This window comes from Podarcis filfolensis, assembly GCF_964270895.1.
Source record: "Podarcis filfolensis genome assembly, chromosome: 10".
Lineage (NCBI taxonomy): Eukaryota > Metazoa > Chordata > Lepidosauria > Squamata > Lacertidae > Podarcis > Podarcis filfolensis.
In genome coordinates this window covers 4,168,138-4,190,935 of record NC_139612.1, presented here as the reverse complement: position 1 = coordinate 4,190,935, position 22,798 = coordinate 4,168,138, and the positions used below count along the sequence as shown (strand labels likewise).

Sequence of the window (22,798 nt, the reverse complement as noted above, 5' to 3'; positions counted from 1 at the left end):
CCATTTTAAGCAGCCCCTCTCTGGAGCCCTTTTGCATGCTGCTCATTGTCCCGCCACCAGCGTCAGCCCCTGCCGCTTGCAAGACACAGGTAAGCAGCCACCGGGGCATGTGGTGCTCTGCCATAATCCCTCCCCCCCAAAAAAAAATATGGTCCAGCCCCCCACAAGGTCTGAGGGGCAGTGGACCGGCCCCCTGCTGAAAAAGTTTGCTGACCCCTGCTGTAAAGCATTGCTTTGAACAAGTCCAGCTACAAACTAAGCTGGCTCCTGCTTTTCTCACCCCGCCTAACAAAGAATCAGACAGCAGACTGGGGAGTAAGTTTAAAATATGATTTATTTACTTATAGTCATGCATCAGTTCTCAGTTACAGCAGTAGTAAAAACTATGCAGATAAAATACTTATATTTGCAGTAGAAACAAGCATATGCCTGGGCTGGAGCATGTGGAGGGCATGTCTGCCCCCTCGCTGGTCCAAGGAAGAAAATGGGAGGGAAGGAACAGGAAATACTTCTTTGATTCTTCCCGCTCAAGAGAAAAGGGGAAATGACATCACACAGAGCCCTCTCTTTACCAATTACATTTCTATGGTCTGAGTCTTTGCCTACCAGCAATACAGCTCTGTGGTCATTAGCCCCTAAACTTACTAACTACAGTCATACCTCGGGTTGCGAACATGATCTGTGCGGGAGGCACGTTTGCAACCCGCAGTGTTCGCAACCCGCAACACTGCGTCTGCGCAAGCGCGTGATGCGATTCATATTCATCCATATTGCTTGGGAAGGAGAATCTGGAAGGGTAATAGTGTGGCAGGGTATCACATCCAAGAAACCCTGAACACAACAATTGGTGGGGTGGCACCAGTTTCCTGGGCATCCCAGCTGGAATCAGGGCGAGGGATGAAGCAAGACATCCATCCAGTGAGTATTAAATGTAACTCCACATTCTATGGCTCTCCACTTGCACTAGTTCAAATTACTACAGCAGCAGTTGTAGTACTCATGTAGAAATGCAAAGGAAGAGGTTTAATACTTGAGAAATACAGAAGTCTCATTCTTCTGTGAAGTCCCTGCACTGCTTCGTTAAGGCTAACTTCCCTCATTTCTAGCTAAGTAGTTTGGTTTGGGCAGGCTAGCTTCAGAAGACCAGGAGGATAATATGCGCACAAAGTCCTACACACGGAAAAAATGAATGATGATGACAGGTTGAAAAAGCAACAATGGTTGAAAGCAGAAGTGAATAAATATTACTGCACGGTGAACAACCCACAGAAGGACTTCATTAAAAAATGTTAGCTCACCATGACATTTTCCTGAGCTGAGTTATACAGAAATACATACCAAATTAAGAAATGAGGGCAGGGAGTAAAGAGGAAGAAGCAACACATCCCCTCCTGTGTTTGGAACAATGAATGGCCATACCTATTCCCCAGCTTAACACAGTGTGTGATAGCGTAGGCAAAACAATTCCTCGCCAAACACCCAAACACAACAATCACTGACGTGACATGCCACTATGACAGGTGTGGAGAACCTTTGGCCCTACAACTCCCATCAGCCCTAAGAAGAATGACCCATCCATATTATGGGAGTTGTAGTACAGCAACATCCAAAGGACCAACAGTTCCCCATACCTTCTCTATGAGAATGATCTGAGAAGTAGGAAGTCCTTTTTTCAATTATCACATCCAGCACAAACTCATTGGGTAGCTTAGGCCGGCAGCATTGGACCATCGCACAAGGAAGCTGCCTCCACAGCTCCCTTGCATTCCGGATCCAGGCCCCAAAGGCCCAATCCAGGTGCGACTTCCTTCCCCGCAGCTCTGGCCTCAGTGATGGAGCCTGTCGTGGGGGCACCTAGTTGTGCCTCTAAAAAATGTACCTGGGTCCATGCCCCCCCCATGCTACACCACTGCCTTACTCTATCTTACCATTCAGTGTGTGTGTTCCAGATGTTGTGGACTACAACTTCCATCAGCCTTGGCCAGCAGAATCAATGGACAGGGATTTGAGGAGCTGTAGTCCACAAATATCTGGAGGCCCCAAATTGGCTATCCCTGTGATTGAATATCCACTGGATTCCTTTCCAGCACTGTGGATTTCTTATAATGGGTACAATATTTATCAGATCATATTAACTAAAGATGGCATGTGCTTTTGAAGCCGAGGTGTTCCAATATGCCAATTTGAAAAACTGCAAGCAGAATCAACGTGAGCACAATTCCCCACAAGCTGTTTTCCTCTTGAATTCTGCTTGTTCCCTACCCCAGCCAGTCCCCACTTCCCCAGGTCTGGACTGGCTGCTTATTGAAGTCTGATTATCAGCACCAACATTGTCCTCTGTATCCATGACTATGGACTGCAAAACTTGCTATTCCAAAAAAATAGCTAATTCTGGTCAAATAACAGTGTTCAAGGGCTTCTGACAGCAAGTTTCTTCTTGCTCTGCACCAGCCATTTTTGTATATGTAATTTTCTTTTTCTTTTTTACCCTGAGATGCATCACTTTACAGTTGTTTACACTGAAATGCATTTGCCATTTGCTATCCCATGACTGCTAGGGTGGCGCTGTGGGTTAAACCACAGAGCCTAGGACTTGCTGATCAGAAGGTCGGCGGTTCGAATCCCCGCAACGGCGGGAAAGTAAACAGCGTTTCCGTGCGCTGCTCTGGTTCGCCAGAAGCGGCTTAGTCATGCTGGCCACATGACCCGGAAGCTGTACCCCGGCTCCCTTGGCCAATAAAGCAAGATGAGTGCCGCAACCCCAGAGTCAGCCACGATTGGACCTAATGGTCTTGGGTCCCTTTACCTTTACCTATCCCATGAGTGCTAAGCTTCCTTAGGATTCCTTGGTGGCATCCTTTGTATTGGAATTACCCTTGCAAAAGCCCTATTGGTTCTGCTCCAGCAAGGCTTGTTCTTCTATATACCTGATCATTATGGGTGGTGTTCAACTACATTTTGCTCACAGTAGACACATTGGGGTGTTTTTTTTAAAAAAAAAAACCTGCAGCAAAACTGTCATTTTCCTGCCTTTTAAAATCTGTCATCCAAATTTCACAGAATGTGTGTGTGCACTTTGTTCTCTGATATCTATACCCAATTTTTTTTAAAAAAGGAAAAAAAGGTTCATGAGGAACAGCCTTCACACACCCATCCACCAGCCCTCAGAAGCAGAGATCCCTCACTCTATAACAGAGAATGCACATTTCCACTCTAGCTTTAGACCATGTTATAGAGTGAGATAAGCTTTCCCCACTAAGAGGCTTTCCTTTCTTTGATTTCAGTGGATGATTTTCCAGTTTTTACGCAACATCCTAATCTTGAGCCCTTCAGCTCCACTTTCCTCATGCTGTTCTGCTCACAAAAATAGCTTTAAATAGGAAAAGTGGAGGGGGGAACTCTGATAAAGGGGATCAAATGCTCTGTGCTTTAGGCCTCCCCCCTCTGTGTCTGTGTGTGTGTGTGTGTGTGTGTGTGTGTGTGTGTGTGTGTGTGACCAATAAGCAGCTATTGGCACTTTGTACCGAATGGATTCCATTATCCAAAAAGAATACAGTCTTCAGACTGGCAGAATATCATTTTAACTGCTGACAGCATACAGCATAATAATAATCTACAGCTGAAAGAATAAATCACTGCAGGCTAATGACATGTAGTTATGTAAACACAGAGCCAACAAGACACAGCAAAATCTCTACTATGCTTCTGAATATTTTGATTGACCAAAGTTCAGATTTTCTTCATCTGTGATGTGTGGCAACATGAGTCATATGGAAAATGCCATGAAATGTGACCAGGAGCAGGCATGTTTGCAGGAAACTCAGCTTCCTTAGGTGGTTTATTTACACACTCAAAGTCTGAGTACTCTGGAGAGGTTGTGGCAAAAGCATCCACACCATACATTTAAAGCACTCTTACACCTCTTTAATAGCCAGGGGAAATCCTGGGAATGGCAGTTTGCTAAGGGTGCTGGGAATTTGTGAGGTCAGCACAATTTAAAAGTCTACTGTTCCCAGTTCTCCTGGTGCACATCAAATACAGCACCTTTACAGAGACAATGGGATGCAGCAGATTCATATTCCAACTCAAAGATGGCCTTGACTTAATAATTCTCTCTCAAACTAATCTAATGCACAGGATTGAGATAAGGGTGTAGCATTAATCCACTATGAGCTATTTCAAATGAAGAAATTAGGCCAACAGATTCTACCACTAAATATAAGGTTTAAAAGTGGGTAATGTTTTTAGTTAGCTTATCACAAAAATATATTTAGGAGCAATTAAGTTTACTGTCACTAAGATATATAGACAACAATTAAAAAAAACAACTCAGGGAAGTGTCACAAACTTTTATCTGTGATTTTTCATAACTTATTGAAAGAGATTCAGATAATCTGGAACAACTCACAACTGAAAAAGTCAGCATGCATTTTTAATTGAAGTCCCCCCGCCCATGCCCTCAAAGAATGTGATGCAATTCAAATAAGGTGTGATGTATAACAGAGGTCTTTCTCTTGGTTGAAACAAACAAAAACCTACTTTGCAAGTATAAACATTTATGTTTATATATTTAAAACTTGACCAATCCAAAACCAGTCCAGACATCCAACAGCAAAATAACCATGATGTAATAAGACTATTTGATTCCTAGACACTTGCAATGATCAACTAGATTAGTTTATGGAGTTTCTATCTATTTCTTTGAGAACTGATATTAAGAATTTTAATATAAATCCTGTAGCAAAAATTAAAGTAACACTTTCCATAACAAAAAATTAAGAAGAAGAAAAAAAGGAAATAAATGGTGAGGGGGGGAATATTTGTGTTTATAATACTGTATGGAGTCAATCTGTTGTTTTTCCCAGCATGTGAAATATTTACATTCTGAGAAAATAAGACTGAAATAAAATGGAATTTGTCCATCCAAGGATGCACTTTGGGGATGGAAATGAAATAAAAACTTGACTTCATCCTAAATCACATTAACTGGGATCAAATGTTAAAAGTGATTGCAGGAGAGAGAGGGCGTAGGACACGAAGGATGCTGAAAGTAAGGGGGAGATCATGTTAGTGACACGGAAACTAAAGTTCACCTGGACTGTCATTAAAATAAATACATAGAAAAAGCACTTTGTATCAGACAAACTACTGGACTATCAACTCTTCACAGCTGTATAAATAAGCTGCATTAATAAGATGTATAAATAAATTAGAGGAAGTTAGGAAAGTGCTCCATCATGCTGTCAAAGTTATCTACAAAAAAGGTACACGTGGTTCCAAACCGATAAGCAGGTATATCTGTTTCCACAACATTTGCCTTAGCTAACTTCAAAAAAGAGAAAAAGGGACAAAAACCCAACGTGTTTCCTTTATAATAAAAAAATATCCCCAAACAACGGAGAAATACAAGCCCCGTCCCTCCGGTGTTCCAGTCCCATGGAAGACGCTCAGAAAACAAAAAACCAAGTCAGCAGTTTCCAGTTGTTGCTTGCTTATTGTTTGCTCTTCCTACTTTCCACAGCCTCGGGAACTTGATTGGCTCGGAGATGAAATGTTAATTAACTGGGTCCAGAAATAGACAGTTTACTGCACTGGGCACACACAAGGACATGGCCCTCATTTAGGTGTTCGTTCCAAGCCTTGGAACTAGGTCTCCTGAGGTTAGGATGCTCACTGTTGTCCTCATGCTGCTTAACATGTAATCAATTACATTGCAATAAGGGACAGATGTTTCCTCTTGCCCCATCACAGCTGAGAGAGCCTAGAAACAAGCAGTGAAATAACTCTCCCGCTTCCCCTTAGACCTGCTAATCTGTCCAGTTCACAAAGATTGCACATATGTAGGTCTTTGGGCTCCGAAAACTCTGCACATGGGGGGGGGGGCAGAGAGTGCATTTACACAGAACAAGACAAATTCTGCAGCAACAACTACAGAGAGTTATCTTCCTGCACAGATCCATGAAGTCTTTTTAGGTCTACTGTATTTACAGGAACACTTAGGTGGGGCAAAATACATTTCTGTTTTGATTTCTAACCCAGCCAGTCTCCCATTGGTCCCTCACTTGTTCAGAGAGGATAACGGGGTTTGCTTTGAGGCGGATTTTTATTTCGCTGCCACTTTCTGGCATCGATAAAAGGCAACCATATTCGATCCAGACACCTGAATGATTTGATGCCCTACTACAAGCGTCCTGGGACACCGAGCAGGGGGTGTAGTTTTAGATCTGTCCCGGGAGGGGACTTCGCAAAACAAACTTAACCCTTTAGTTGCCGGGCGCTTTTCACACGTTCATTCGCCCTCCGGACATCCCTCGCCAGAAAAAAAAAAAATCGAAATAGTTCTCGTCATGCATTTGGATACATCATAAGCACAGAAAATTCTCAATACCCCCCTCTCCCGTAGATGCATACTCGCGCGCGTTCACACGCACGTGTGCGCGTGTTTTCAACACAAACGTGGGGAACTTTCAATGCACGCAAGAAGCACATTTGTTCAAAAAAGAAAACGAAAAGGCAAGAAGTCCCGAGTGGAAAACGACCGACCAGCTCCTTGAGGGGAAAAGAAAGCCAGGAGCCGAACTAACCTGCCCAAGGGATGTTGCTGATGGAGTGAAGGAAGAGTCCGAGGGGCAAGAGCCGGCTGGTCCACATGGGGGCTGGGGGGGCTTCGCTCGCCGGGAGGGAAGAGGAGATGCGCAGCCGGCCAAGAGAGGAGACGGAGCGAGCCGAGCTGCTGCTTTTATTGCGATGAGCCAAGTTTTGTTGTGTGATTAACTGGAAAGCTCCGGGTCCCAACTCCCTCTTACGGTAAGAAAGTGCTTCGACAACACTCCCCTCCTCTCTCCCCGCCCGCCTCTCCTCCGAGCCAGTCCAGAGAGAGACCGAGGGAAGCGCGAAGGGCGCAGGGACCCCCCAGACACCGGCGGGGAGGGAGGGAGAGGCGGGCGCGGCGCCGACGACACGCGCCCGGGCTCAGCGGGGGAAGCCCCGAGGCACGAGGCCGGCGGGACGCGGGGAGCAAGCACGCCCGAGCGCGGGGCCACGTGTCAGCGGAGGGGCAGAGAGAGAGGCTGGCCTGCGGAACGCCCTGCCCCTAGGAAACGAGCGGGCCGGGAAGACGCTTTATCTAGTTATCCGTTTGCAAAGATGTTGTTGTTTAGTCGTTTAGTCGTGTCCGCCTCTTCGTGACCCCCTGGACCAGAGCAGGCCAGGCACTCCTGTCTTCCACTGTCTCCCGCAGTTTGGTCAGACTCATGTTTGTGGCTTCGAGAACACTGTCCACCCATCTCGTCCTCTGTCGTCCCCTTCTCCTTGTGCCCTCCATCTTTCCCAACATCAGGGTCTTTTCCAGGGAGTCTTCTCTTCTCATGAGGTGGCCAAAGTACTGGAGCCTCAGCTTCACGATCTGTCCTTCCGGTGAGCACTCAGGGCTGATTTCCTTCAGAATGGAGAGGTTTGATCTTCTTGCAGTCCAAGAGTCTCCTCCAGCACCATAATTCAAAAGCATCCATTCTTCAGCGATCAGCCTTCTTTATGGTCCAGCTCTCACTTCCATACATCACTAGTTTGCAAAGATACAGCCCACTTTTCCTCCAAGGGCGCAGAGGGGGCGTCCATACATCTCCTCTCAACAGCCCCGTGAGGTGGGTTAGGCTGAGAGGGTGAGTGACCCACCTGAGGTCACCCAGTGAGCTTAATGGCCAAGTGAGGATTTGAACCCTGATCTCTCCTATGCTAGCTTTCCTGCCAGTGAGTATGCCCATGTTTCTACACTCTGTGGCTCAGTGGGTCTGGCTGTTAACCAGGAGGTTGGGGGTTCCATCCTGTGGGCAGGATTCCATCCTGTGGGCAGGACTAGATGACCCTCAGGATCCCTTCCAACATAAGATTCTATGGTTCTATATTCAGGGGAGGGTTTTTATTTTTATAATGGGGTGGGGAAATCCCCACTTCTACAGTGCAGCAATACCTTTATTAGTCCCACCCAGCATTTGATAAAACAGTGAGGTATCACTCCAGTTCTGCAGGACACATAATGAGGATGGATGTAAGAAAAATAGGAGAGCAGGGACAAAAACAACTGACTTGAGTGTTAAGCTCACCCCCATCCTCCCCACCTTAGCTTGGTGTCTTGGCTGGAGAACTCAAAGTCGTGCCTTGTCACACTTAGCTTGATTATTCCAATAATATATTGCCCAACTCTGGATTTTGGAATTTTTCTAATGCCACGCTGGGCTTTTAGAAGGAAGGGTGGATAGACACCTAATTCTTTAAATAATACACATTAATAGACCAAGACTGCTCCCACTGCTTTTAAAGTGGTACCTCGGGTTGCAGATGCTTCAGGTTACAGACTCCGCTAACCCAGAAATAGTACCTTGGGTGAAGAACTTTGCTGCAGGATGAGAACAGAAATTGTGTGGTGGCAGCGGGAGGCCCCATTAGCTAAAGTGGTGCTTCAGGTTAAGACCAGTTTCAGGTTAAGAACGGACCTCCGGAACAAATTAAGTTCTTAACCTGAGGTACCACTGTATTACTTTATTTTTGTCCCTTGCAGAAACATTCAGAAATGTAAACTCCCATCCACAACTTAAAGTGTTCCTGGCGGGGTAGAGAGAAATACCGCTTGATTCTGCTGAATGCATCAACAGGGCCAGAGCCAGTATGTTTTCAGCAGCTGGGCTCCTGTGCCTTTTTTTAATTGCTGCACGGTGGGCAGAAATTCTGCAGGTACATGCTTAGCAAGGGAATGTGGTGGTGATGGAGAGAGCATCACCTGCTGCATTTATGGTTCCAAAGCAGCTGTTATTGTTATAGGACTCCTGACTCTTTCCCCCCATTCCCCAGATAGTTACTTTAGCCTGCTCATACTCCCTTAGAACACTTTTAAAAAATACTACTCTTAAGCATTTCTGCAGCCTAGGCAAAAGAACTGGCTTGGTCATGTCCACAGAATGGAAGGTGGCAGGATCCCCAAGGATGTACTCTACAGGGAGCTGGCTTCAGGGACCAGGACCGTTGGCAGACCAACTCTGCATTGTTTGCAAATGGGACATGAAGGCCGGCAACATCAACCCCGCCATGTGAGAATTCCTTGCAGGTGACCTCAGTGCCTGGAGACAGGCAGTCAAGTTGTGCATCCATAACCGTGACCAGAGGAGGAGTGAGAAGAAACGCCCTGGTGCATCTGCAGCAGCACAACCAGATGCCTTCACTTGCCCCAGCTGCAACAAAACATGTCTCTTCTCCATTGGTCTCTACACAGTGGTGTCACAGCGGGAGGGGTGCGCGCCCCGGGTGCCATGTCTGGGGGGTGACAAGAAGGCACCCCACAGGGGCTCACAGCGGTGCAAACAGCCATCGTGCTGCCGCAGCTACATGTGGAGAATCCTCCATTCGTGGCTACAGTGCACGTGCAGTGTCACACGCATGTGCTGTACGTAACGACACCGCACATGCACTGTACATAGTGGTTTGCTGCCAGCGACGTTTGAGCGCCATACGGACAGCGATGGGATCCCTCCATCACCGCTACAGTCGCATGTAGAGGATCCTCCATTTGTGGCTATACAGAGGGATCCTGGCACTGTCCATACGGCACTGGAGCGGCGGCGCCAGCAAACCGCTACATGTGTACAGCGCATGTGTGGCGTCGCTACGTACGGCGCATGCGGCATACATAGCGCCGCCGCACATTGCGCCCTACGTAGCGATGCCCCACCCCAAGTGTCACGATGTCTTTGTTCGCCCCTGTCTCTACTGCCACAGTAGGTGCTCTAACCTTTCAACAGTTTGACTTCACCCCCATCTCAGAATGGGGTATGCTACAGAACCAAGCTCCCTTTAACATTAGCACAAATCTCAAGAAGCCCAGTAACAGTACAATTAGATTTGAAATCCCACTCACATTGACTCGACTGTACCCGAAAGCTGCATATCTTCTTAAATAGCAGGCATCCACCCAAACCTGCAGCAGACTTGCCAGGGCACAAGCCCCTTGATTGTCAGTCAGAGAAGTGTCCAAACTCAGATGTATCAACCTTCTTCCCAGTATACTCTGAGTATGACTAACATTGGCTATAACCTGATATTTGTAGTGTGTTTGAATGCAGAGGTAGTAGGGAGCAGGGGTGAGCAACCTTTTGTCCATTGCATGTTAGTGGGCAGGGCTGAAGGTGGGCAGGGCTGGAGCCAAAAGTGGCCAGCCACTGGTTTCTCTTCTTTCTAAAGCCAGTGCTAGGATTGAAGGGACAGATGGCTTTTGCCAGAGGTTTGCAGAGACTGCAGATTGCATGAAGCACTAGATTGCAGCTTGCCTACCCCTGGCATAAGAGATAACACTTATTAGTAGCAAATGAGCAGAGATATGGCCGGCCATTATTTTAGAGGGTGAGTGCAATTGGTGAAAAAATACAATGTGGTTGTCTCCCATTCATCAGATAAGTAGAATTCAGTTCTTCCCTACGTAGTTGAGTGAGTGCTTGCCATTTCAATTCTGGGAATCATAGTATGATAGAATTGTAGAGGTGGAAGGGACTGCAAGGGAAAGCTTGCAGGTATTGCATTTTTTGCTTTTTACACAGTTCTTAAAGGTACAGAGGCCTGCCAGAAAGAAGAACTCTGTGAATGGTATTGCTATTGCACCATCTGTGTATTATAAGAGCTCAAGCTTCCAAGTACACACATACAGAGTATTTGCAAGAAGCCCTGAAGATCAGTTCACACATACACGCAATTGGTCATACTGTTGCATGCCACCCAATCTCAGAGTGGTGTGAGATTCCAGGGGTTCCAGGCACAGTTCGCGTTTCCTTTTGCAGATGAAACACTGCAGAGACTTTGGTGTCTTTAGGATATATGGTTTATTTATGCATATGTACAACTTGAGCCTGGCAATCCAGAGAAATTTTATCAGTGAAGCAATTTTTTTCCACATTCAAGTGTTCTGTTGAATTTTAGATTTTTACTGCTGTTTTTCTCCTGCAACTTCTACTTATTTTCTGTTTGCTTATTCAATTTATATCCTGCCACATGCTTTAAAAGGCCTCAGGGTGGCTCTGTTCTGTTCAGAGTTGTATCACGTTATCTTGCCTTTATTTGCCTAAGTGCTTATTCAAAGTGCTGCCAAACTTCGTTTTTCCACAACCGTATTTATCTTCACCTACCCACTGTCAGAAATTGGAAGTATTCTCTTGAGACCACCACTGAATGAATAATCCGAGTAAGGTGGTATTTTCTGAGGTGTTTAGTCCAAAACACACTTCCATAAAATGGCGTGGAATACCTCTTTATTTCCACTGATTTCAATGGGACTGTCTCTTCAGTAGGTGCATAGTATTGCAGTCACAGCCCATTGCTTTTGGGAAACGGAACAGAGATTTCAAAATGTCAAAATATAATAAATTAGAGAATACATACAGAAAAAAACTGGGGAGCTTGGATGCATCACAAGAATATACGTTTAACATGAACCAGCATGGAGTGGGATCTGACATGACACTGTAAAAGGTAAATGGACCCCTGACTATTAAGTCCAGTCACGGACGACTCTGAGGTTGCGGCGCTCATCTGGCTTTATTGGCCGAGGGAGCTGGCGTACAGCTTCCGGGTCATGTGGCCAGCATGACTAAGCCGCTTCTGGTGAACCAGAGCAGCGCACAGAAACACCGTTTACCTTCCCAGCAGAGCGGTACCTATTTATCTACTTGCACTTTGACGTGCTTTCAAACTGCTAGGTTGGCAGGAGCTGGGACCGAACAATGGGAGCTCACCCCGTCGCAGGGATTCGAACCACCAACCTTCTAATCGGCAAGCCCTAGGCTCAGTGGTTTAGACCACAGCACCACCCGCATCCCAACATGACACTGTAACAGGTAGGAAAATAAGAATTATCCCATAGGTTAGATACGCAGTCAAACATTTGGCTTGAGCAAAAAGTTGTAGATGAAAGTCCTGTGTGCAGAAGCTTAGTTCAATAAGTGGTATTCAATCCTCACCCGACTCAGAATCGGCCCATTGAAGTTAATAGACATGATTAACTTAAATGGGTCTATTCTGAGTAGGACTTTCAGCCTGGTGTTATGGCATGTAAAAGGCTAGTTCACATGTACATATGCATAATTTGATTTCTCTGTACCTGATTGCTATATACCTGAGCTGCTATCTGAAACTTACTAGGGAGAAAGTCCCTTAAACACTGAGACGTATTTCTGGTTAATATTCATAGTACTGTTCTGCCAGGTTTGGAAACAGGTGAATGCTCATCTGTGGTGAAAATCTGCCAAAATTAAAAAGTCTAGTTCAAGTTTGTTTTTATAGGCTTGTTTGTTTGAATGGACTGCCAGATATCTAACGCAATGGGCAGAATTTTTATATCACAAATGTCATGCTTTCCAGTGAAGTTTGCTCACTCATTCTTGACCAAGTCACGGAGTTAGATACTTCATAACTGTGATATCATGATGACTTGAATATATAAAATGGTCATCACAGACATGTCTCTACACCAGCTGAAGCCATTGGGATCAGTTCACACATTCAGCTGTGAAAAATGAAGTCAGAGTAATTGAGAAAATCAAGTGATGTGCCAAAGTCACTGGCAGCTGAAAGGATGGAGAGAATCAGTTGATACCAGATGTTGGAGGATAAAAAGTATGTATGTGTGTATATATGTATGTATAAATAAATAAACAAATAGGAGAGATGTTTAAGATGCCACAGGACTCTGTTTCATCTTCTACTGAGTTCCCAGGTACTTCTACAGTTTCTATTAGTAAAATTACACTTGCATTGTATGTAATGTAGCATCAGTTCTATCCATGTTAAGGTTAGAAATACAGCCTTTCATTTCTTCTGGTCTAATGACACCTTTTCTCCATGCTCATGTCAGCATGTCGCACATATTCAAGTAAACAGACATTAAGGAAATGTACCGTAAGTTGACTCCTGCAAATATATTGGAAATGAAATAAAGAGAGGCTGGCAAATGCCTTAGCAAGGGGCAGCCAAAAGAAGCCTGACAAAAAGCAAGTTAAAAGCAAGGCTGCAATTTTATTTCATATTTTAGATTAAGGGTGTGCTTCTCAATTTAAATCCCATGGTTACTGTCACTGAGCCATGCCTGGCAGAGGGTTGTTACAGAGATAAAATGCAAGGGCAGAGAAACACTTTGAGTTCCTTAGAAGAAAGGTGGGCATAAAATATAATAAATCCATGTAAGACCTGCATGCTTAAATGTATACAAACACATTTCTGAAATGAGAAGTGCTGGCATTCAAGCCTGCCAAGGGCACACTGGCAATGGTTCCTCTGCGGTGAAAGAAGCCTACGAAGAGTCCAACTGAAACAGACCACGGTTGAATCCAGTCTAACATATTGTTCCTAACAGTGGTCAGCCAGGTGCCTCTGAGAAAACTGGAAACAGCACATGAAGGCAACAGCCTCTGTTTTTTCTCTCTTTCTCTCTTTGTCCTCTAGCATCTGGTAGGCAGAAGTATGCTGATAATAGTCTTGAAGGTTTCACTTAACTTCCAGGCCTAATAGCCACTACTGATAGACCTGTCTCTTCCACAAATTTGTCTAACCCCTTTAAAAAGCCACCTAAGCTCATAACCGTCGCCACATCTTATGGTAGCTGGACATTCTCAGCACCGCTTTGCTTCATTATTTTTTCATTTGTTCCAAAGCATCAAACACAAATTCTCCTGTCTGGGACTGAGCAAAGGCTCAAATTAGGTCCTATTCACCTATACCACCTTTAGGTACAAAGACATCTGGCATTTGATCCCCAGGCTTAAAATAAATTGTAGATGACCTGCAATTAAGTGGCAATGTGTTTCTGAAAGAGGTCTGATATGTAGTCCCATAGGAAGAAGTGGTGTAGAAAACTGGCTCCAGATCTGGAAATAAGCTTATAATAACTAGCAGAAGCAGACAAATGACTAATATTGTGAACATTATATATTGCCTTTCAGACAATGAACACTGATGACATTGCTAAACCATTTCTGTAGAAGCGTGCATAGAACTAGGTGGGGAATAAAAACGGAGCTTGCCTTCACCCTGTCACTGTTTTGCAGGAAGGATTCATAAGTGCACACCAGAACTTTAGGTTTGTCCAGCTGAAGTGGATTAGAGGCTTCTGTCACCCTCGTGCAACAAAGCCACTTAAAAAAAACAAAAAAGTACAGTATTGCACTCTTTGTGGTTTGGAACGTGTTTGGGAACTGCACTGAACAGTATGGGATAATGACTAAGGTAAACATCCTGCAAACAAATCAGGATGAACACAAGATGAATGCTCATTGTTGTATAATAACAAACAAATCATGATGACTGCTCAGTTATCTGGAGGGGCCTTAGTTTAACATTTCACGATTGAATGGAATTTTTAAAAATGTTATAAAGAACTATATTCATGGGAAAATGATGTTTAATACTTTCTCCTGGGCTGCTTTACCCAAACTCTTCCAGGGACTGTTTCCCCCCTCCTTGCATACGGGGGGCCTGGGGATTCAGATGCTAGTGTGCCACTCTCTGCAACACACTCACACCAGCTAAAGTCAAGAGTCTCCAGGTTTCCTCCTTTCTTTCCAGACCTACAACATTGAAGGTTTTTCTGTTTTCCCTCTTAAGACCTGTGCCCCTGTGTGTCCATAGGGCTGATTAAGTGAAGCCCTCACTCACTATCTTCAGGTTTGTTTTCCACCAGCCTTCCACCAATATTCTGCTCTGCAGCTTACCAATAACCATGGATGTAAAGCCTCTCAGTTATGTCCAGGTTGGCCTTCAATCTCCAAGGGAATCATCTTTCTTGCTCCTATGAACAAATCTTTATATGGGAATAGTGCATTGGTTGGTGAGTGTAAAGAGGGGTGTGTGAGCAAGAGGGAAAGGTGAAATAGACCAAAAGAAGATATTGCAGGTACCCACAATAAACATGCATCCACCTAAACATTAGGAAGAACTTCCTGACAGTAAGAGCTGTTCGACAGTGGAATTTGCTGCCAAGGAGTGTGGTGGAGTCTCCTTCTTTGGAGGTCTTTAAGCAGAGGCTTGACAACCATATGTCAGGAGTGCTCTGATGGTGTTTCCTGCTTGGCAGGGGGTTGGACTCGATGGCCCTTGTGGTCTCTTCCAACTCTATGATTCTATGATTCTATGATTCTATGATTTTTGCAAGTCTCCATACATAATGTATTACTTCAGAAAACGCTATCCTAAATAAACTTCCAAAGCAGATCCCCGTGTTCCACGAAGCACCTTCTTTTTGATATTTTAAAATGGGCTATCTAAGACTTTCAAAAATCCAAATACAAGGGTAGCACTGAAGGATTCAGAACCATGACAAAAGAGGGAAGCAGGATTCCTAGGAAGTCTCAAAGGCCCCACTTATAAAATTCTTCTAAGAAATGTTACATTATATAAAGTAACTAAAACAGATAAAAATATTCAATATTAAACTAAAAGAAATAATTACACTTCAAAAGTATTTATGGATTATATACATTCATAGAGGATTTAAAAAATAATAATTCTCAATAACCAGAAATTACCATGCTCTTGGGGAATATTCACATGTGATCTGAAACATGGGGGGATGGTTGTGTAAATGGGGCTGCCCACCAAAGACCAGCCATCTATAAATTTCATCCTGCTGGAAATTATTATCCATCAGGTTGAATTTCTGAAACTGGATATTGGTTCACATTTGTAGCCCTGCTTTTTTGAAAATACAAAGGAATTGTAGAGAACACTTGGATTATGCCAAAATCTACTGCAGAGCTTTATTGTGATATTAATACACTAATAAAAATGCTATGTAACCATTACAACTTCTTTTAAAAGCTGGTTTCACTTTATAGTTGGTCTGAATAGCAAATGCAGATGTACAAACCGTACTAAGATTGAGTGTTACAAACTGCCTGGCTGAGCTCATAGAGGTGGTCCTGAGCCTGGTGTCGAAGAACTCTCAGTTGTTAGTCCTGGAGGATTACAGCATTCACATTCATTCAGAGGCCACCTTATCAGGTACAGCTCATGACTCCATGGCTGTCATGGCAACTATGAGGCTTTTCCGTTGTGATTTAGGCCCTACATATTCTGTTGCTCATACTCTTGACATGGTATTTTATTTTGAATATTTTAATGGGGTTCTGGGAGTAGGTAAAACTTTCAGGGTGCCATGGCTAAAGAATTGCCTGATGATAGGTGACACTGGTTTTCCCAGTAGTGATGTATGGGAGCTGGACCCTAAAGAAGGCTGATCGCCGAAGAAATGATGCTTCTGAATTCTGGTGCTGGAGGAGACTCTTGAGAGTCCCGTGAACTGCAAGAAGATCAAACCTATCCATTCTGAAGGAAATCAGCCCTGAGTGCTCACTGGAAGGACAGATCCTGAAGCTGAGACTCCAGTACTTTGGCCACCTCATGAGAAGAGAAGACTCCCTGGAAAAGACCCTGATGTTGGGAAAGATGGAGGACGCAAGGAGAAGGGGATGACAGAGGACGAGATGGGTGGACAGTGTTCTCGAAGCTACCAACATGAGTTTGACCAAACTGCGGGAGGCAGTGGAAGACAGGAGTGCCTGGCGTGCTCTGGTCCAGGGGGTCACAAAGAGTTGGACACGACTAAATGACTAAACAACAACAACAGGTGACACAGGGCTCAATAACTTCTGAAGTGGTTGGTAACTGATTAAATCAGAATCATAGAGTTGGAAGGGACCACAAGGATCATTTAGTCCAATCCTCTGCAACGTAGGACTTTTTCTGCCCCACGTGGGGCTTGAACCCATGAACCTGAGATGAAGAGTCTCATGCTCTACCTACTGAGCTACCCCAGCTGCTGAATCAGTCTGCCTCCAAATGCTGCTTGTGTCTCTGGACTCCCAGATTGCTCTTGGGAATTAGAAGTCAATCTATTAAGCTCTTGTGGTGAAGCCCTGGTCAAAATTAGGATTTGATTTAGGATGCTGAAATTCTTTCCTGTGATTTAGATCTGAAACTGATTTCTGAGGAGCTGCTGGAGGTGGCATGATTGAGACGTTGACTAGAGCACAGGTGATGGGACACTGAGGATGAGCCCAAGTGAACATTGGTTAAAAGAGCTCATTTTAAGTTTCTAAATTGTGCTATAGACCTCTGCCCTTCTTATCTAGTTGTATCTAATTGTAGGAAGCCCTCTTGCTAATGAGCATGTTTCTGTAGGACTATTATCTGTCAGTCACCATGAAAAAGGTAGTCTTTAACCCCCTTCATTAAAAATCTAGACCTCACTGACCTACAAAATTGTAGATCCATATTTAATTTCTCTATAACATCTCACCTGGAAGAGGCCAGATCAGTTGTGAGCTGCCCTGTTATCTTCAGATGAAGGGCACTATACAAATTTAATAAATAATACACTGAGTGGAGCACCTGGCCACACATATATTACACCTACAATGACTGCCTATTAGCTACCCAGCTATCTTCATTGTTATATTGTCAACATATACAGCCTTGAACAACTCGGCACCAGTTTGCAACATAAAAGTGGCCCTTTTCCATGGTGGCTCCTATCCTCTGGAATAATAATAATAATAATAATAATAGTAATAATTTTATTATTTATTTATTTATACATACATACATACATACATACATGCATGCATACATACCCTGCCCATCTGGCTGTTATTCAGGAAGCCCTGAGTAGTGAGTACTGTTAATGCAAATTAAAAACTCACCTATCTGCAAGGGCTTTCCCTGAACATTTCCTACTATTCTATATTTCTGTTACTATCTGTGATACTGGTTTCATTTTGAAATGGTTTTATTTAATGTATATTTATTATTGTTTCTGTAAACCAGATCAAGATTTCCCTTTAATGGTGAATGGGGATTCTTAGGTGGAATAGCCGGGGGGCTGCTGCTGCTGCTGCCACTCTACACCATCTGCACCCCAAAGCAATTTTGCAGCCAAGTTTGCTAATAATTATACAGCCAAATCTTTTGTTAAGAGTAATTTAGAAGGCAATTTCCCATTCATGTCTTCCGCCAGGAGTAAGAGTGTTGTTTTCTGACTCAAAATAATTGCCTTTTGCCCTGAACATCCTGCATAAGTTGCTGGTTTCGAGCACCAGTTAGAATTCACCACAGAATGCTCAATTGACTGTCCCCACAGAAGTGCCTCCAAATCTGCTTCACCATTGACTTCAATGAGTTGTGCAGATCATGTGTGATCTTGAGTGTTACAGCTTCCTTAAAAATCCTCAGAAAGAGTATAAAGGATATAAACAAACCGCTCTAAGGCTTAACAGTCCTCAGGAGCCTTGCAAAGTCCCTTTTGCTCAACTTTCAGAAATATGACTGAAGTATTGTGCAGTACCATTCTGCACATTTAAATCAGATGGAGGTGGAGAAGCCAATTTTACTTCTAATCCATATGGTAGACAGCTGTTCTTCACATGAACAAGTTCTTAAGAAAATGTTTTCTGGAAACCACAAAAAAATAAAACAATGAAAGTTCCAGTAAGTTTATCAGAGTAAAATGTTTCATGACAAGATGGGTTGTTGGCGTGGCTAATAAGGAACAAGTTTTGAACAGTTAACAGCAGGCAGCGTATAATCAAGAGCTGCCATTTTCCAACAGAACAGCAAGGGAGAATAAAGATTTGCAAAAGCAGGGACCAATTTAAAACAATGTCTGGAAATGTAGTGTGTATTTTGGAAGGGGCATTTTGTATTGTTTTACGATTATGTTTTTGAAAGCACTTTCTATAAGCCAATTCGGCTCCACAACAAATCTCTCACTGACTTCAATAGAAGAACATTTTGTTGCTGTGTCTTCCTCAGCTTGTGTCAAAGGCTGATTTTCCACCGGCATTTAAAGTAATTTAAGTTTGCATTGTCTTTTACTGAAGGAGCTCTACTTATTTCAACTTTAGTTTGTGATGTTAATGTTAGCTTGTGCATACTTACCATTCCAACTCTGGTTTCTGTTTTGATCCTAATCAAAACTCTCAGGGATGGCTATGCATTCTTCATACATGATGCCATACATCTTTCCATTTCCTAATTGTTTGAGGCAGAGCTTCAGAGGGTATAGAAACCATAGGGGTACTAGGAATTAGTAAGGTAGGTGGGTTTCTGTACATTTCACAAAATATGCAAATTTTCTTTGTGAAGTTCAAACAAGCATTTATGAGGAAATCCACTAAACCAACCCATTGCCATTGGCCCAATCCAACTCTCTTCTTACGTTCTTAAAGGGCACATTAAGTCATTGTGGTTAAGCCAATAATGTCAAGGAAATGCTTTTGCTGAACACCAACCCCCAAAACTATTTTGGAGATGGTCAGTGTTCACATCTGATGGTCTTAGCATGCCTCAGAATGCCTCAAGCCTCAGAAATGTTAGCAACAGTCTTTTAAAGGGTCATTTTCCTTCCCTGAATATTGAAAAATTATGGTGAGTTTGTAATACATGTTTATTGACCTATATGCAAGCTGAGAATTGAAACCTAGGAAAACATTCAGATACAGAGAGTGCAAGTCTTTAAAACAGAAGCAGTTCGATCCAGATGTCCACAAATCACTGTTGCCAAGTTGTCAATTGCAACCATCCAATCTGCTTGCCATTCTTGGCCTACAGACTGAGCACAGAGATTTCCTCCATGCCTTCCACATTTTCCTTTAATGAGATGCAATTGTTACAATGACTAACAACAATAACAATAACAATTCATGTAGCTTGGACATACAAAAATATATCTCTGTGGTGTACAAAATCTTAATTAAAACCAAAACAGCAGAAGTGCATAATGGGGAAACTGACAAGGAGGTTATAAAAACAGTAAATCATTTTCATAAGGAGGCTTGCTGAAATAACCTACTTACTCCCAGGATGGCACCCAAAACTCATTGCAGATGGTTCCAGCTTGATTTCATTAGGTAAAGAGTTCCATAACTCCAGGGCCAGCACCCCAAATTTCATGTCCAGCAAAGTCTGACGCTGCCAGGCACTGTCAGATGTGCTTCAGTGACAGATCACACAGATCAAACAGTGGTATAAGGAATAGGGAGATCTTTTAAGAATACTGCCAGGATGTTTAAGGTTTCAAATAGTAATAGCAAGATCCTGAAAGTAGCTCAGGAGTGTATTTGTACCCAGTACAGCTCCTTCAACAAAGGTGCTATAGATCGTCCTTGGCCAACACCCAATAACAACAAACTGCAGAATTCTACACCAGCTGTAGGTTCTAAACTAGCCTCAAGAGTAGCTCCACACACAGCACACTGCAACAATGCAAACGCGGGGTTACCAGTGCTTGAATCGCCATAGCAAAGTATCCCAATCCAGGAATGGTCAGAGCTGACTATGCTACCACTCAGTGGATTTGTAACTGGCTGACTGACCGAACCCAAAGGATGCTCATCAATGGTTCCTCTTCATCCTGGAGAAGAGTGACTAGTGGGGTGCCACAGGGTTCTGTCTTGGGCCCGGTCTTATTCAACATCTTTATCAACGACTTGGATGATGGACTCAAGAGCATCCTGATCAAATTTGCAGATGACACCAAACTGGGAGGGGTGGCTAACACCCCAGAGGACAGGATCAAACTTCAAAACGACCTTGACAGATTATAGAACTGGGCCAAAACAAACAAGATGAATTTTAGCAGGGAGAAATGTAAAGTATTGCACTTGGGCAAAAAAAAGGAGAGGCACAAATACAAGATGGGTGACACCTGGCTTGAGAGCAGTACATGTGAAAAGGATCTAGGAGTTTTGGTTGACCACAAACTTGACATGAGCCAACAGTGTGACGCGGCAGCTAAAAAAGCCAATGCAATTCTGGGCTGCATCAATAGGAGTATAGCATCTAGATCAAGGGAAGTAATAGTGCCACTGTATTCTGCTCTGGTCAGACCTCACCTGGAGTACTGTGTCCAGTTCTGGGCACCACAGTTCAAGAAGGACACTGACAAACTGGAACGTGTCCAGAGGAGGGCAACCAAAATGGTCAAAGGCCTGGAAACGATGCCTTATGAGGAACGGCTAAGGGAGCTGGGCATGTTTAGCCTGGAGAAGAGGAGGTTAAGGGGTGATATGATAGCCATGTTCAAATATATAAAAGGATGTCACATAGAGGAGGGAGAAAGGTTGTTTTCTGCTGCTCCAGAGAAGCGGACACGGAGCAATGGATCCAAACTACAAGAAAGAAGATCCCACCTAAACATTAGGAAGAACTTCCTGACAGTAAGAGCTGTTTGACAGTGGAATTTGCTGCCAAGGAGTGTGGTGGAGTCTCCTTCTTTGGAGGTCTTTAAGCAGAGGCTTGACAACCATATGTCAGGAGTGCTCTGATGGTGTTTCCTGCTTGGCAGGGGGTTGGACTCGATGGCCCTTGTGGTCTCTTCCAACTCTATGATTCTATGATTCTATGACACAACAATTGAGGCTACCCGCTGAAGTAACCTGAGGCACAAGAAACGGCTGGATTCAGGAGCACCCCCACATTGTGTACCTGCCCCTTTAGGGGGAGTACAATCCTGTCCTGAACAGGCAACTGGCTTACCTCCTCAACATAAGAGCCTCTCACCCACAGTGCTTCCATCTTGCCAGGATTCAAATTCAGTTTCTTGATCTTCATTCTGCCCACCACTGCATCCAAGCACTTACCCAGAACACCCCACCTGTTATGTAGCAGTAGAGCTGAGCGTCATCGGCAAACCCCCATTGCCTGCTCCCAGTGGCTTTGTATAGATGGTGAATGGTATCTGTAGCATCGGGAATAATATAGTCCCTGCAGCACTCCAGAATACAAGCACCGGTAAGAGTGGGGAGACACTTCTCTAATGCTACTGCCTGGACCCAACCCCAGGGAAGATCGGAACCCCTATAAAAGAGTGCCCCAGGACCATGGTCAATGGCATCAGAAACCACAGAGAAATCAAGAAGTTAAAGGGCTGCTCTCATCCTGTCCCTCTCCCAGTAAAGTTTATCCCACAGGGTGACCAAGGTCCACTGAGTTCCCAAACCGGACTTGAGCCCTGATTCTAATGGGTCTGGAGAATCAGTCCCCTGCAAGAATCTCTGCAGTTGCACCACCCACTTTTTTGACACCTATGCCACAAAGGGGAAATTTGGAACTGAGCAATCATTGCTATAAACCTATGGATTCAGCCATGGCCTCTTTAGAAGAAGCCGCACTAGTGCCTCCTTTAAGGCAGCAGGCAGCTTCTCATCATGTAATTACACATTAACTGCACCTTAAGCCCACACAGGCATGATCTTAGATGGGCAAGGAGCCTTTAAACTGTCTTGATGCTTTATTTTGGTATCTGTAACACTGAGGAATGCCAGAATCCTGACTTTCCAGATTCCCGTTAACATTGTTAACAGAAAACACATCTACTGTTCTGTTTTGTTTCAGAGGTTTCTGCTCATTACTTCTTTCTCTCCTTTTAAAAATAAAAGGAGTCTATTACAAGTTGTACATATTTAAAACAAAATACATAGATGCCAGTCTCAATTTAAATTGCCTATTTGGGAATTTTTAGCCACTTTTGTCTGTACAATTAACAGAAGCACAAAGGAAGGGATCTTTTAACAAATAAGCAGCAAAAAATAATAATCATGTGAAGTTCAATTAGTGTTTATCTTATTCAGAAGTGCACTTTTCTCTGTTTCTGCATTGATATGGCATTGCAGTTATGGATAGCATAAAGTAATAATCTGATTGATCTCAAAATCCACTGTGTGGCAAATGCTCCCTGAATGTCACCTAATTTTTACATGATTTAGCTGATTTC

At 43.8% G+C, this 22,798-nt stretch overlaps 1 protein-coding gene and 1 long non-coding RNA gene across 8 annotated transcripts in view; one reads left to right on the top strand and one right to left on the bottom strand.

Moving 5' to 3' along the window:
* Positions 1-6,838, bottom strand: part of HGF (hepatocyte growth factor) — a 55,727-nt gene extending 48,889 nt beyond the window's left edge. For 5 of the 6 annotated variants that reach the window (XM_083575147.1, XM_083575146.1, XM_083575148.1 and 2 more), the window contains exon 1: positions 6,585-6,836. In XM_083575147.1, the coding sequence (XP_083431273.1) occupies positions 6,585-6,651 (67 nt within the window). In that variant the 5' untranslated portion in view covers positions 6,652-6,836. Of the gene's footprint in view, positions 1-6,584 lie in introns of all 6 variants that reach the window. The other variant, XM_083575149.1, reaches the window with a different exon arrangement.
* An 8,105-nt stretch (positions 6,839-14,943) lies between these two features.
* Positions 14,944-22,798, top strand: part of LOC310744269 — a 50,431-nt gene continuing 42,576 nt past the window's right edge. The window contains exon 1 of one of the 2 annotated variants that reach the window (XR_014539476.1): positions 14,944-15,014. This is a non-coding gene — a long non-coding RNA (uncharacterized lncRNA). Of the gene's footprint in view, positions 15,015-21,255; positions 21,282-22,798 lie in introns of those variants that run through there. The other variant, XR_014539477.1, reaches the window with a different exon arrangement.